The sequence below is a fragment of the Phialemonium atrogriseum genome, assembly GCF_030411735.1.
Source record: "Phialemonium atrogriseum strain 8032-3 unplaced genomic scaffold QBC33scaffold_6, whole genome shotgun sequence".
NCBI classification, from domain to species: Eukaryota; Fungi; Ascomycota; class Sordariomycetes; order Cephalothecales; family Cephalothecaceae; genus Phialemonium; species Phialemonium atrogriseum.
Window position 1 is genome coordinate 792,496 of NW_026848143.1, and position 15,413 is coordinate 807,908.

General features: G+C 53.4%; 3 protein-coding genes and 1 non-coding gene across 4 annotated transcripts; 3 read left to right on the top strand and 1 right to left on the bottom strand.

The window, feature by feature from the left end:
* Nucleotides 1–1,107: 1,107 nt before the first annotated feature.
* Nucleotides 1,108–1,692, top strand: QBC33DRAFT_329326 (uncharacterized protein). The gene has a single exon (XM_060423653.1). It carries the CDS (start codon nt 1,219–1,221, stop codon nt 1,561–1,563), a length of 345 nt encoding a protein of 114 aa, XP_060285860.1. The 5' UTR covers nt 1,108–1,218; the 3' UTR covers nt 1,564–1,692.
* Nucleotides 1,693–4,015: 2,323 nt separating this feature from the next.
* On the bottom strand, nt 4,016–4,114 carry QBC33DRAFT_t27. The gene has a single exon. It is a non-coding gene; the product is annotated as a tRNA-Leu (tRNA).
* Nucleotides 4,115–5,690: 1,576 nt separating this feature from the next.
* QBC33DRAFT_513137 (uncharacterized protein) lies at nt 5,691–8,083 on the top strand (the record flags this gene model as incomplete). The annotated part of the gene is made up of 9 exons (XM_060425960.1): nt 5,691–5,755; nt 5,859–5,893; nt 5,945–5,985; nt 6,266–6,510; nt 6,593–6,673; nt 6,757–7,190; nt 7,538–7,616; nt 7,724–7,980; nt 8,019–8,083. The coding sequence occupies 9 exons, from the start codon at nt 5,691–5,693 to the stop codon at nt 8,081–8,083; spliced, it is 1,302 nt and encodes a 433-aa protein (XP_060285861.1).
* Nucleotides 8,084–12,940: 4,857 nt separating this feature from the next.
* Nucleotides 12,941–14,024, top strand: QBC33DRAFT_604725 (uncharacterized protein; the record flags this gene model as incomplete). Its single annotated transcript, XM_060432251.1, has 1 exon — nt 12,941–14,024. Exon 1 carries the CDS (start codon nt 13,092–13,094, stop codon nt 14,022–14,024), a length of 933 nt encoding a protein of 310 aa, XP_060285862.1. The 5' UTR covers nt 12,941–13,091.
* Nucleotides 14,025–15,413: the final 1,389 nt, after the last annotated feature.

A 15,413-nucleotide genomic window follows, 5' to 3' on the forward strand; every position in this document is an offset into this window, starting at 1 on the left:
AGGACATCGTTGGTTTGGGCGAAACACTTCGAGACTTTCAAGGTTAGAATCATGACTGGGTTGATCGAGTGGATGTATAGGCTTACAAGGTAATCCTTCAGCACCTACACACTAGAACGGCTGGCGAGGTGTCGACATGCCAGAGGTGGCGGAATAACTGGAGCAGACCAAGCCATGATCGCCTACCATCCCCGGTCTCCCAGCTCCGGAGGCTGAGGGACCTATCGCAAATCACAGACGGTGAACAATTACACCGGCAGCAGCGGCGCGACTAACTTCGTGAGTATCCAGGCACCAACACTGCAATTATGAGAAGCTAACAGTGTATACAGTCAAAACGACAAATCCGCCATCTGCGCCGCCAGGCCAAGCGGGCCTGGGCTTGGCTAGTGGCGGCAGCTGCAGCAACAGCAGCAACAAAAACAAATGGGGGCGGCGGCGGCGGCGGCGGCAACACCGCGGTGGTGGTTCCTTCACAAGTTTTGGGGGGTCTGTTGTTACTGTAGCCGATTCAGATGCGGCGGCTGCGCCTGTTGAGGGCGGCAGTGGAGCCCAACCATGGGCAGATGAGATGAACAACGTGACAAACGAATGAATAAAATCAAAGTTCCTCCCCTATTAGTCCCTGCCTAACCTTTACATAGGCTTGGTATTTTCTAGAGGCAAGATTGGACACCAAGGTATCTTTAGAGGAATGTATGATTGCAGCTATCCTAGCATGGTATGCTGTATATTGTAGCTGTCCTGGCATCATGTCCTGTATTATTCTGAGGAAGGACAATCGCAGCTGTCTTGGCATGTGTGCTGTGTCAGTCTAAGAAGGCATGATTGCAACCGTTTGACTGGCAACTCCAATGGAGTGCGTGGAGACCAAGCTCCACGCGCCTCATAACGTAGAACTGGGTTGAGCATACAGGATCTTCCTCGTCAACCTCTCCAGTGCGACAGTTGCGGTGCAATTGACATTGCGTGGCGCTTCTTCGCAAGAACTTGCTCGACAACCAGTGGCGGCAGCCCGCATCATCAGTATCCACCTTGTAACCCAAGTCTATCTGTTAGTATATTGCATGACTCGTACGCCGTGTTGACAACCCTGATTTGAAGTGACAATGATGTAACTGACGATAACAGGGTGGCTCAGATCGCTGTCCGCTTGCTTGGCACTTGCCTGACCTTCGCACCTAGCTTTATAACGCGCCTGCTAAAGAAGCAAAAGGCATGTACGTGGTGATAGTTACGATTGCGAGTACCGTGGACCGGTATATCTGGGAGGGCGCCTTCGGGATCGTCGCCATTCTCGGCATCCTCTCCTCCGCCTGGGCCGCTGCTCCGGCAAGATTCTCGTCGTCGATGATCCGATCGAGTTTCTCGTTCGTGGGAGCAGTCGCATCAATGGGCCCCGTGGCCAGCTCCTTTTTGTCCAGGGGATCGGTCGCCCTAGGGTCTTCCTCCTCGCTCAAGCTTCCTTGGGTGGCAGGTCCCACAGCTCACCACCAAGGAGTTGTGTTCTCGAATCCGACGTATTGCCAAGTCTTGGTTTCACACGACACACCATCAATTTGAGGCAGCAACATTGCGGCGGTGGTGCCTTCGCCTGGTGGCTCCAGCGGGGACTGGTGGTGGTGATGTGGGGCCTTCCGAGGGCGGCGGTGGGAGAGCCTAGTCATGAGCCGATGATGGAGGATTACCTTCGGAGACTGGTGATGATGTAGGGCCCTCCGTGGGCAGTTCAGATGAGCCGAGGGCGGAGGCAGCCCCGTGGACAGAGAACCCCTAGAGAGCAAACTGCCTCATGGCCATGTTCAACCAAACAACCAAACCATGATCGACCCGGCTGTCTCCCCACCACTTTGGATTGGAAAGGGGCTTTCCTCACTGACGGATCAACACCGCTTACTCGACGAGACACGCGCTAATCCTTGGTGGTTGGAAGTCTGGCATCCTTTTCTTTCCCTTTTCCTTGTTCGCATGGCTGCGTTGATGGTGGTGGTTCGATCTTCTTGATGCGCACGCGAAGCTGCCAAGCTGAGTGGGTATCACAGACTCCACCCCTAACTTATTTCATCGCGACGCCGAAGACCCGATATATACAGAAGATCTGCCCGAATCGCGCTCATCCCTCGATTATCCCAAGTGCCTTTGCGCGACCATCAATCACTTCCTGAAGGCACTGCAGGTTGCCCACAATGCCTCCATACGCAGCCCTCATCCGACCTGCACCCGTCATTGCAAAAGTGTTCCGAAGCGTCCACGACGACGGACGGCCCGAGCGAGCGTGGTCTAATCTCCACCCTAGCCATATGGCGAGGTGTCGATGCGCTGTACACCACCAAGATTCCAATTGCTTACACTCCGAAGTCTCCTCTCCAGGGAGAGCACTCTAGATGAATGGGGGTTATACGGCATCAATAGGCGGTACGAAATGGTGGTGGCAAGGGTTGACATAAATACGAGGCGAGGCGAGGCGAGACGAAAACGAGGTGAAAACGCGCTTTCCGGGCCCCAAGCCAGAGGGAGCGGGAGAACTGGAGGGACCGAGCCATGATCGCCCACCATATGATAAGCTGTTGACAAGCCATATGTAGCGGGAGACCTGGGCGCCGTTTCCCACTTAGCTAGATACATGAATAGTAATAGGACACATACACTTCGTTTCCCACCACTCCTGGCTCTTTCCTAGACTCACTATAGGCGTAGTTAAATTCTGCATCTGACCGCTCTGATGGCCAGTCCTCCCAGGAAGGACATGATATTGTCGCAGCCCGCGTACCTTAACCACAAGTTTCTAGTCCCCGATGCCCACCAACACCCGCGACCCTCGCGCCGGCGGTGCGCGCATGTCAGCTATTTGATATGTATTCGAGCCCCGAGCTAGCCCCGCGTTGCGAGCCGACCCCTTGCCCGCCTTAACCCCTATTCAAGAGGTCGACTCAAAGGCCTGAAGTCCCGTCGAGGTTCCTGTTGTTGCGGCGGTTGCGGTGGTTTGATGTTGAACAAGTCTTTGGAGCGGCGTGTGTAAAAATCCTTGTCAGAATATAGGGGTGCACAGGTAGTCCTGTGGCTCGGTATGGTTTGGCCCAATCGGATTGCGCGGGGCTCTGCGGAGGCGCTAAGCCTAAAAATGTTGGCTCGTGCACGCTGGGAAAGCTGGGTCCAATCATGTCGTGTGACAGCCTGGGGAAAGTGGGGCTCCGAATTTTCTTGCCCCACAGCCCACCCATGGAATGTATCGACTCAGGCTACTGTCTCCTTTTACGGATTACATGGAGCAAACTGCCGCAGAGTGAGTCGAGAAGTAACTCCCAAAGACCTAAACAACCCAAACAAGGAATATCGATAGGGTTGCTAGCCTGGTTTTAACATGCTTATGACTTAAAACGTTATCATCAACTATTGTGTGAGAGTACCAAGCCACCCTTGGAGATATCCGTAGTGATGGTTCCGATAGGCGGCTAGAAGACCCCTGACTGCCCCCTTCCCTTTTCTTCCTCTAAGAAACCGACCCCAGTTGGAATTTGTAGGTAGGCTCCGGATCGAGAAAAAGCGAACACTACCATGCGGACGGTAGGGAGGGCTAGGGTTCAGTGTGGGCCGAGTTCAGTCCAGTGTGAGTAAAAAAAGGGGGTCCCACCACGCCCTAGAAAACTTCCTCCTTGCAATCCTAATTATTGTCTCCTTTTACAAGCCATTTTCGAAACAAGATGCTTCCAAACAGCCCCAACGAGGTGGACAGGTTTGCCCGCCTCATTCTACGTGCTTACAGGCTCGACGTCATCGTCCATAATATTGGGTGGGGGAGTCCCAAGTACCCCACCGAGATATCGGGATTTATACCTCGCAACCCCGACCGCTTCCTCCCATTGCCCTACACAATCTTATCCTACAGGCAGGTGAAGATGCGTGCCTGCCTATTTTAATCGATAGTCGTCGATTAACTGTATAACTGCTATACAGAACAAAATGAAGACAAACCCCCCAAACCAAAGCAAAAAAAAGAGAGAAAAAAGGGAAACAATACCCGGTGAGGGATTCGAACCCACGCATCCTTTCGGATATGAGATATTTAAGAAGAAACTTAAGTCACACGCCTTAGAGACCACTCGGCCAACCGGGTTTTGTAAATCGTCAAAGTTGTCGATATATATCATGACTCTCGACGGAATAGGGGGGGATCCGTGCACTGTCGCTTAGTGGACAGCCGCCATTGGTCCAAAAAAAAACTAGGCTTAGCGCCCCCGCAGAGCGGGGTGAGCCCCGCGTAATCCGATTGGACCAAACTATGCCGAGCCGCATGGACAACACGTGTACTCCCATATTCTGACAAGGACTCAGCCCTATTTACACACGCCGCGCTAGAGAGGCGTGAACCCAGAGGCGGCGTGAATTTGTTCCGATGCGCAACAACAAGAATATCGACAGGACTTCAGGCCTTCGGGTCGACCTCTTGAATATGGGTTAAGGCATTGGGCAAGGGGTCGGCTCGCAACACGGGCCTGGTTCGGGCTTGAGTGTAGCAGAGCGAGGAGTTTGCAGGGGAGTGACAGAGGAACCTGACGAGTTCTACGTCAAGGATGTATTCGTATCGATTCCTGTGGGAACCAGGGGCAGTGGTACTGACGGGTATGTATTCGAGCAGCAACTACGGTAGTGTTGTGCGGAACAAAACCACGACATCTACAGGGGGAGTTCCGATGAATGTTCAATATCGGTATGATCTAGGGTAACTCTTGGCTAGTGGGAGGATATGCGGGTTGCGGCAATATCATGCCCTTCCTGGGAGAGCCGGCCGGTTAAGGGGCGGCAAAGCGGTCGTATGCAGAGTTTAGCTGCGCCTGAGGTACGTCTGGGGAAGCGGCAGGAGTCGAGGTGCAACGTGGTATTTGCTATCTAGGTGTCCTTGTCAAGCCAGAATTACTATTTACGCTTAACTCTAGTTACATGCCCTTGATAAAAATAATGTGTCGTGAACTATGCTAGGTTCCAGTGTATACCAAGTGGTGCTGACTAGTCGAGGTATCGTCGGTGTGAGCAGTGAAGAGGATATTGCGGACATCTCCACAACCGAGCAGGAGGATGTCGGCATGCGTGTCCCGCGGAATTGCCTTGGGTCAGGGATACAGCGTATTGCCTGAAGGATGCTTCAAGTTGAGAGGAAGCTGTCGCGAGGAGTAAAATATTGGGTGTAGGTGCTGTCCGGTTGAAGTGGTGGTGCTAAAGGATTACTCCATAGCCCATCCATCCGCTTCAAATGTGGTCTTGAGGAGCAGGGTATTAGGTGCAGGCGTTGTCCGGTCAAAATGGTGATGCCGAAGGATGGCTTCATAAGCCCATCTGCTTCAATTCCTGGATGAGGCGTCGAGGGGTAGGATATGAAGTGGAGGTCGGCTCGTCGCTGCCTCGCGTAGAGGGCTCGTCGCTGCCGTGTCTAAAGCCGCAGGGTTTCGGCGTCTCGCTTGAAGGGCCCGGAGTCGTTCCAAATGCAGGTTAGCTTCCGGAACAAGATTGTCGGCAGCAGCACTGTACCTTATCAATAGACCATGCTTCGAGGGCCGAGTGGACACAAGGGCGGCCCCGGTTGGTGGATCTTTCAGAGCGCATGTAGAGGGTGATATTTTGAGAGTCGCGGAGAGGGGATGACTGGCAACGGCTGTCCTTGGTAGTAGTGCAGAACACTTGCAGAGACTGGAGCGATGGAGAAGCGTAAGGGGCCGGAGACAACACTCGTGGAGCTGCTGGGAGGGTCTGACTTTGTTTTGTATGTGCCGACGACGGGGCAGCGCTCAGGGCTTGAGGTAGTTGTCGTGGAGCTGCCGAGAGAGCCTAGGGCTTTTTAAGGCGACGATGATGGAGGGAATCAGGGTTGTTGAGGGCCCCAGAACCGTTTCGAATGCAGGTTAGCTTCCGGAACAAGGTTATCGGCAGCAGCACTGTACCTCGTCAATAGACCATGCTTTGAAGCGTCGAGTAGACACAAGGCTGACCCAGGTTGGTGAAGTTGCAGAGCACCTGTAGAGGGTGTATTTTGAGAGCAGCGGATAGGGGGTTGGCCGGCCAGGGCTATCCTTGATGGTAGTGCGGAGCACTTGCAGAGGCCAGGAGCGGTGGAGAAGCGTGGTGGGCCGTAGGCAATAGTCGTGCTGTGATGTTCTGTCGTTGTTTTGGATGTGACGAGGACGGGGCAGCGCTCAGGGCTTGAGATAGTGGTCGTGGAGCTTCCGAGAGCCTATCGCTTTTTAGGGGGGGCCCAGAGCTGTTTCGGGTGCAGGATAGCTTCCGGAACAACCTAACCTCCCGCATGCTTGACGAACAAGCGAACAATGGCACCGACAAAGCTCTCATTGATGTCGGACTCGAGAATGATGTCAGGCTCGAGGATGATGTCGGCTTAGTGAGAAGGGTTCTTCGAAACGCCAACTGCACCGCGGCCTTTGGAAGGAGGCTGGCCCTGGTCGGTGAAGCTTGCAGAACGCCTGCGGAGATGTCGGCATCGATGCTAGAAAGTGTCGGCTTGTTAGTATCTGCGAGGTCGTTGGGGTAGCATAGATGTGACATACACAACCATGATGACGTGAAGGCGCTTGTCTCGTAGCAGTGCCCAAGGGAGCAACATCGTGGTCGGTCGCATGCCGCGGGTTCCGGTGCTGGTACTTTTCCGTAGCCTGGAGGAGTGGAGGTTAGCATCTATGTGCGAAGAGCCGTTCGACGTTACCACCTGAGGTCTTCCCTGGCATGAACCCAAGACCAGACATTCTCCAGATCTCCAGTCCACGATCTCCACAACAAGCTCTTGTCACCACAAGATCCTCTCCACTGCATGATCCTCTCCACGACAAGACCCTCCCCCCAGGATGACTGGCACAAAACCGTCCCTCCACGTCCATCTCTCAAGTCCCTCTGTCAAGACTCTCCGCCACAAGACCCTCCTCAGGCTCACTGGCACAAGACCATCCGCTGCAAGTTCCTCTCTCAAGACCCTCCACCACAAGGCTCTCCACTACAAGGCTCATCACCACAAGACTTCCACCACAAGACCCTCCCTCCAAACCTGCAGCTTAACACGCACATGGCACCAGCCAAGGAAATGACTCAAATCGCCCCAGTGCGAAACTGGGCTCTAGCATACTGCTGGCAGACACGCACAGGGGTAAAACCCCAGGCCATAGCATTATGCAGGTCCGGGACAGGCGTACGTACGCGCATGGTGCAAACACCAAGGCCATACCTGTCACCGCTTGACTGAAAAGAATTGGGACGCCCTGGCGAACCCTGATGCTGACCATTACCACGAGCATCCAAACGAGAGTTTGAACAGAACGTAGCGTCAGCTTACAGCAACGCAGGTGTTAGTTTGTGTGTCAGAGACCGACGTAGTGTCCCCTTCACCAGCACGATGCTGGTGTACACCAAGCAGACCAGTCCAAGGTTGCTCGATCTGGCCACTTGGCGCTCCAGCCGAACTCGAAGATGCGCCAGGAGCTGCTGAAAGTGCTGACTCCCTAAACTCTTGCTTCACCTTCGTACTCCATCCGTTCTCCAGTCTGGCAGCCGGGTGGTCCTGTCCCTCATATGGAAGCTGTCATCGCCCCCGTCGGCACCGGCAAGCGGAGCCCGTTCGGGTACTTGTTACTATACCTTTGTCTTCTTCACAAAGAACTTCTCCTCATACTGAACAGGCCACCTCGTACTAGTACGGAAATCCCGTACCTTGGGAGACTTGCCGGAGTCTCCGCATGCTCCACATGCTCTGCGTCTGGGTCAAGAGCTATCCGAACCTCAACTTCAAAGTTGACATATATCCCCGCCTCGTCAACGCCCGGCGTGCCCGGCTCGCCAAAGGCAAGAGGTTGGGACCTGTTGACAATGCCGTGTTTGCCGACCCCAGAATCGCCACGCGCGCGGGGCTGAAACCGCAGGACATCACCTCTGCGGCTTTGGACTGGGAGTTGTTCCTCGTTCTGGTTCCCGCCCCCATCCTTCCTCGTCCTTGGTCTTGTCGCCAACAACGACTCCGCCCACAGATGCAAAGGAGAAGGGCCCTGGTGGCATCGACGAGTTCAAGAAGCAGCTCGCCATCGCGCTCTGAGGGTGACTTAAATGTTATCGGTATGTTGTAGCGCTCAAACGTCTCAGTTGCTTGAATCCGAATTCAATGGTGATACGAAACTGAAAACAAGGTAAAAGTCTAGACAGGAGAGATCCATTGTGATTATGCCCAGGGACAGAATGGGGCTACCCATAGTGGAAGGTACGATCGCTGCTGCCCTGGCTAGTGTGATGTGCCTGTCTGAGGGCCAGACAACTCCCATGACTCCAAGATCGGCCAGGGGAGGAAGGAACGATTGAAGTTGCTTTGGCATTGTGTGCCATGTCTATCCAGGAGGGGACTCAGTCAACCCCCATGACTGCCAGATCAGCCACGGGAGGAAGGAACGCTTGAAGTTGTTTTGGCGTGGTGTGCCGTGTATCCAGGAGGGGAGGAAGGAACGGTTGCAGTTGTTTTAGCATTGTGTGCCGTGTATCCAGGAGGGGAGGCCAGCCAAGTAAAGACTGGCAAGATTGGCTCCCATGATAGCCATATCAGATATAGACATCCAGAGGAAGAAGGAACTCTTGGAACATGGCGTGATGCATCTGTGCTAAACTGTAGGCTTGACTCGGAAATGTCAGCTCCCATGACAGCCGGGTAGGTCAGATCTAGGCAGAGATACCTAGGTACCTAGGTGCCATACATGAGGAGAGAACCTGGAGCCCTTCCAGCATGAGGATGGAAGATTCCACCCGACTCGGCTTTATGACGGCTAGATTGTAAGGAACCCTCCAGGCACAGCAGCGGACTGGAGAACGGAAGACAGGCGCCCATGGCGACAGGTTGGATACTACATCTATTGAAGCAAGGAAACACTCAACACCCCTGTCCATCTCCTTTCCGTGCCACCCTTGAGAACATCAACCGACCAGCCAGCTGGTCGGCCAGAAGTCATGTACCTAGATACCTACTTGGCCGGCAATACACTACCAATGATGTCTGTGCCTTCCCTATCAACCTAGGCACTCCTTCCCCAAGGTGCCGTGCACCTCAGGCACGCTCGTCTATGTGGGGCCTAGGTAGGTACCTAGGTAGTCGTACTGGTGAGTATATATCCTTCAGGTGAGCCTGTCCCCTCTCTCTCTCTTCTTTTCCTCTTCGTCGAAAAAATTTCAAAATTTTTTTTCGAAAAAAAAATGCCTGGTAAGTATAGCCCTTCGTCGTCTCGTCTCTCACGCGTCACTGGCTCCGACCTCCTTATCAACAGCCCGGTCAAGAAAGTTGTTTCCTTTTGATCATGTTGTTCCACAAGCTGTCGCTTGGTGGCTGTGGCCATGCGTTGCGAGTGTAGGCATGGGCTTCTGCGGCGCCTACCCACCACACAGATATCCCAACGGCCTGCAGTTCAATGGATTCTCGCGTTCCTAGCACACTCTGCCCTCGCCCTCCATCACCACACACACACAGCCCCTTCACCCCTCTTCCGCCTAGGTGTCTCGGCGAGATTGTTCCAAGAGACCGAGCATTTATCACCCCTCCCCTCTCACTTGACTACCTCAGCGGCGACACATGTGAGGTACCGCATTGCTTATGTGCAAGTGCCAAGCAAGCGGACAGAATTTGAGCCACACTGTTATCATCAGTTACACCATTGCCACTTCAAGTCAGGGGTGTCAACACGATGTACATGAAACGAGTCACCTGATATACTAACAAATAGACTTTTACAATATCACCATAAACTACACCGGCGGGCGGGGCGGCGGCGGCGGGCGGGGTGGCCGTAGCGGGCGGGGTGGCCGTAGCGGGCGGGGTGGCCGTGGCGGGCGCGGCGGTGGCGGCGGCGGCGGGCCGACCAACTTCGTGAGTATCCAGGCACCAACACTGTAATGAACAGAAGCTAACAGTGTATACAGTCCGAGCGCCGAATCCGCCGTCTGCGCCGCCAGGCCGAGCGGTTCCAGGCTCGCCTGGCGGCGGCAGAGGCGGCGGCAGTTGGCGGCGGCGCGGGCGGCGGCGGCGGCAGCACCACCACCACCACCACCACCACCAACAATAACAACAACAACAACAACAACAACGGCGGCGGCGGCGGCCGTGGCAGCGACGTGGGGGGCGGCCACCGCCGCGGCACCACCGCGGTGGAGCCCAATCATGGGCACACGAGATATGAATGAATAAAACTCACGTTACTCCCCCAATAGTCCCGCCTGATATTCGCACCTGGCTTTACAACACGCCCGCTAAAGAAGTAAAAGGCATCTACATGGTGAGGTTGACTTTTCAGCAAAGACTAAATGCAACGGCTTTGTTGCCGTGGCAACAGTCAGGGGCTGCAACTGGAGCATTGCTGTTTTTATCGCGGTTGGTAGCCATTGCCGTCGCGGGCTACATATTCAATACCTGGCACTGCGGGGTTTCGCCACGGTTCGTAGATTATTCAGGTCCAGCAAAACCAAGTTCTGTCGTCAGTGACCCCTCCCATAGTTTATCCCCTTCATCACCCCCTTGGCCCCTTTGCCCTCCTTCCAACCCCCATGAGACCAACCCTTACCACGACAACGATGTCCTCGTGCGAGGAATTAGCCCCTTGGTTATTCGCCGCCCCTCTGCTCATAATAACGGGCTTGCGAGCTACGGGATCTTTCCCCGCCTTTGGATGGGGTTGACTGTAGTCCTTGTTGTTTTGATGGGCTCTAGGTTCTCTCCAACAGAGTCAGGCTCCCCCCAAGACAACTTAGATAATGTTGTATCTCCTATTTGACGGGGAACGCTGGACAATTTAAATGTTGTATGTCACCGCGGGATATCTGGGGTAGTCTAGACGTAGCTCAGAGCTGATAACCTAGTAACAAGTAGGAAGCTAAGAACTGTTTTGCAGACAGGTAAGGGGAATACGTGATTGATTATTGATATGAAAACCTCGGTTGACTGCGCTACCTTCTACCTCTAGAACCATCCTACAATTTCGATACTCGAAGCCTCGAAAGTCGCGTCATGAGGAGGTCCCGCTTTTTCATGCCGCGAGAACTTGAACACTTATTCACTACCTATACAGGCACACTCAGGCATATATGCTTGGATCGCCGTATTAAATACTACCTGACATACGGGGCGAAAATCTTTGCACGCAACCTCAATAAACACTCCATTGTACAGACATACGTTGAGTTATCTGCAACATCCTCTGCAACATCCTCTGCAACGTTATTATATTACGCAGCTTTCAGCTTAGTACCATGCTGTACATCTAACTTGGTGTTTACACATAGGATAGAACCATGCCTGTGTCGCCCTGTGGTTAGGGAGGGAGCTAGATGAAAACCCTGTACTCTCCATTTGAGGTCTAATCTATAAGGCTCCGGTACCGAATTCGGGATCTGGCCCGGTTCTTAGTTGGGTAATGTGAGTGTGGATCTTGTCTTTCGGACCCCTAGCCACAGGGGTAGGGCCATTGTCTTGCAGTCACCCATTGCGCTGTCGTGGAGAGGTCTTTGTCGCGGCCCTTTCAGGGCCTGTGTCTGTGTTTTTGTAAGCGGACAGGCCAGGGATGACCGAGCCTGGCGGGTCTGGGTAGCTTCTGACTTGTTTGTGCGCTGGTTATTGGGCCTGCGGTTCGCGCTTGGTTGTGTCAGCAGGCTGCTGGCCTGTTGTTGGCTAGGCCTGGCAGGTCTAGGCAGCTTCTGACTTGTTTGCAGACTGATTGTTGCGTCTGCTGTTTGAGGTTGGCGCCTTATTGTGTTGCTGTCTTTTTCCTTGCTCTCCTTTGTTTCCCGAGGGCAAAGTGAATGGAATGTGAAAGAAGGCGCTGCATCTTTGTGATCCTGAGGTTGTTCGTCTGAATGGGGCGTACTTTTGCCTTGTCTTTGTTCCCTGGCCTTCAATATATAGGGCCTGCCTTCCACTTCCTCGCCCTCATTTTCTTCCCTCCTTTAACAGCCACCTTTGAACCTATGGTAGGTGATCCTTTCTGCCACTGCGACGGCGCCTTGCGCGCCGGCAGCCCTATTGCGATATTGCGATATTGCGCTGACCTTGTCTAGTCCTAGTCACGCTGATCCTGCCCTGGTCTTCACTTCGCGTCTCCTGCGTACTTATCGCATCACGATTCCAGATTCCCACTAGTGGGTGATCCTCCGGTCCCTGGTTTTCCGTCTTCGTTGCGACGTTTTGCTGCGACATCCTCTGCGACATCCTCTGCCTCCTCGGACGAACCTCCTGCACCTCTACGACCGTCGACAGTATGCCTCGAGCAGCGTGGGAACGTCTGCCCACAGATAAAGAAAAACAAGCCAGCTATATCGACAAAATCCTGGCCAGCTCGACAAGTGGTGTCGTGAAGAGCATATTTGCGAACCATCCCCGGAAGCGCGATCTGCAATTTCGATCCGACGACTATCGCACTGAAGTCAATCTGACCTCCGTCATTTCCAAGCTTTCAGCAGCGATCCAATTACGTGGCCAGGTGTCCAAGGACCCGTGCAGCTGCTGTGGACGATCAGAAGGCCCATTCACAGAGTGTATTCGGATACCAGACGAGCAGTATGGGCGCTGTGCGAATTGCATATATATTCATAAACCTTGCAGCCATGGAGATTGCAAGACCCTACTATGTGTACTAATCTCAGCATCATATGAACTGTCGCTAATCTGCTGGAATATAAAGCCGACCAAGGCACAAGGGGAAATTATCGTATGGAGCATATATCGAAGAAACCAAGCACCAACCAAGACAGCACCAACCAAGACAGCGCCAACTTGATGGCCAGCATCAGATGCAGTCAAGTCCTAGCAACAAACCAAGTCCCCCAAGTATGACACGGGCTTCGGATCGTTATGCTGTTTTGGGGGACTTGGTGCTCTCCCGTCCGCCCTACAAGTATCAAGCCTGTGCAGAGCGTTAGGAACGTTACCTGCAAGAGCTTGATACTCGGGACATGGGAGGTAAGATATGCCCTTCTGCGTAGTGTGTATATAGTTATATACTGACAATTCCTTATTAGAGCTAAAGCGTCCTATCACAGACCTTGAAACCTCATTTAGAGAGTTCAAGAATTGTGAGCAGATGGTTTGCCAGTCTTTAGGCCAGGAGGACAAGTTGCCTGCCTACCTAGTCAGACCATCGGGATCGCTAGACTCACTGCTGGCACATCGGTTGAACCAGCCATCTTTTACCGCATCCCAGCCAGAGGATGGTGAAACGGCAGACCCTTCGAATGGATGCATTGCTATGGTGATGGGCAATGCCTATGAACCTGGAAAAACGCTGGTCTTTGACCACATCCATCGAAGAGATGCCCGATCCGAAGGGATTGAGAAATACCACCCGGAACTCCTCAATTGCCACGAGGAGTACACGGACAAGATTGGCCAGTCCATGATGGCCAAGGTTGAAATACTCTATGGCGAAAAAGTTCAGAGTCGTGTCCTTACCAACGGACTAAACTTTGAGGTACTACCTCTGTGGGGTGAATTCGAAGGGGTGTCGCTTTTACTGGTCTTCGAAAACAGCTACCGCAACAAGGACCTACGTTTTGAGTTGTGGCGAATCATGCTGATTGCATACCACCCTCAGTTCATGTTTTACCAGAGTCGGAACAACGATTGCGCCACACGACAGGACAAGACGATGGTTGCCGCGGCTCGGATGGTTGGGAATGCTGTCCCTTTGGTGGATCGCTATTTCGCAGACAAGATATGGTTGAAGTGTGTGCCAAGTACTTTCCGTCAGAGAGAAATGAGGCTCCTCGGGCAGGTCCTTGAGAAAGATCACCGCATGCCTGCGGCAACCGTTCTTGAAGAGGATGACGATAGTCTCGTGGTGGACCAATCCAAGTCGGAAACCGAAGGCGCCTGGCAGGCTTATTTCGTCAAGAAGCCTCACAGTAATGACGACTTAAGGAAACTTATACCGTTGGCGCTGGACTCTTTGGATACGTGCACGACTGAGGAGGACTGGAAACTGCCTACGGATCTCCCCGATCCCGTCCTAGAATGATTTCAGGGACAGAGACATATCTTGTTCGCCGACGTCCCAATCTCAAGCTTCCAGGATGTGGTTAAAGCCTTGGAACGGATCCTACAGCAGCGCACCCCGCAGACAGCTTCCCAGCCTCTAAAATGGATTCTCGAGAAAATCTTGGCCCATCAGCGGCAACATCTCGAAGCCATCACGGGGCTGCATCAGCAATTATGGCATAGCAGGTTTGACGGACAGGTCGTTGAGCTCACGTGTCGGAAGTGCAATGGTGGTTCTATGAAGCCTGATTCCAGCCCTCGATGGGCAGTATATCGGCCTGGAGTTTACCTTACAGCTTATCGGCGGTGCAAGAATTGTCTTTACCGTGGCACAAACAGTGTGGTGGTTGACACGAGCATCTGCTCCACCTCAACCCAGCCAGAAGAGATATTTCGGTGGCCTACTCCCTCAAGGAAGTTCGATAAAAATCCCTATTTACGGCAGCGAGGGTTAGAGGACAACGGTTGCCTGCCGGTTGTTGCGTGCTGGTGTATCCAATGCAAGGATCGGACCAGATTGGCCGACGGGTCAAGCACCCTCATCGATACTGAGCCCAGGTGGACAATCGCAACTCCGCCTCACTACGTGGAACAGGCGAAAACATGCCATAATTGCCTTGATAAGTCGAAGCAAGGCTCTGGATCCACCAATAGATCACGCTTCGTTCCCTTGGAGGCCAGTATTCCCTCCATACATGCCACAGCCTTGAGAGGTTTCCATGACCGCTATGCCGGCCTGGGTCGCGAACGAAGAAGCTGCTGCTTGACAACCTACCAGCAAGCTCAAAGGAATGGAGGAAGAGAAGAAGGGAGTGACTCTGGAAGTGGCGTTGGGGTGGGGAGAAGAAGAGAGAGGAGGACGATGGTCACTGGAGGGAACGGTCAAGGGTTATTGGTGGGGCTTTCCTGCGCGCGCCTGGGTCTGTATCTTACCACAGCCATCGCCATTGCAGTTGCTTGCCAGTTGCAGTTGCCATTGATATCAGTCACTGTTGCCATTTTTGTCAGTTGCTATTGATGTCGCTGTCTATCGCTGTTGCCATCGTTGTCTATCGCTGTTGCCATCGTTGTCTATTGCTACTGCCGTTGCCATTGTCATCCCATCACCATTGCCGTCACCGTTGATGTCAATTGTTGGCAGCTTTGCGACCACCTGGCAAAACTTTCTCGCGTGAGTAGCAAATTGCCTAGGAGCGCAAAAAAGCCCTATTGGTGAGGGTTGGCAGGGTATCCAGAAGGAAGGGGGACGATGGACATATAGTGTTGTATGGTTCGCGTTCTGTACGCTTGTCGTGGATTCTATGGTGTTGCGGGTACTTACTGCAGCCAACATCCAGCTGCATGAATAAGGGGTATGATGGCGGAGCCC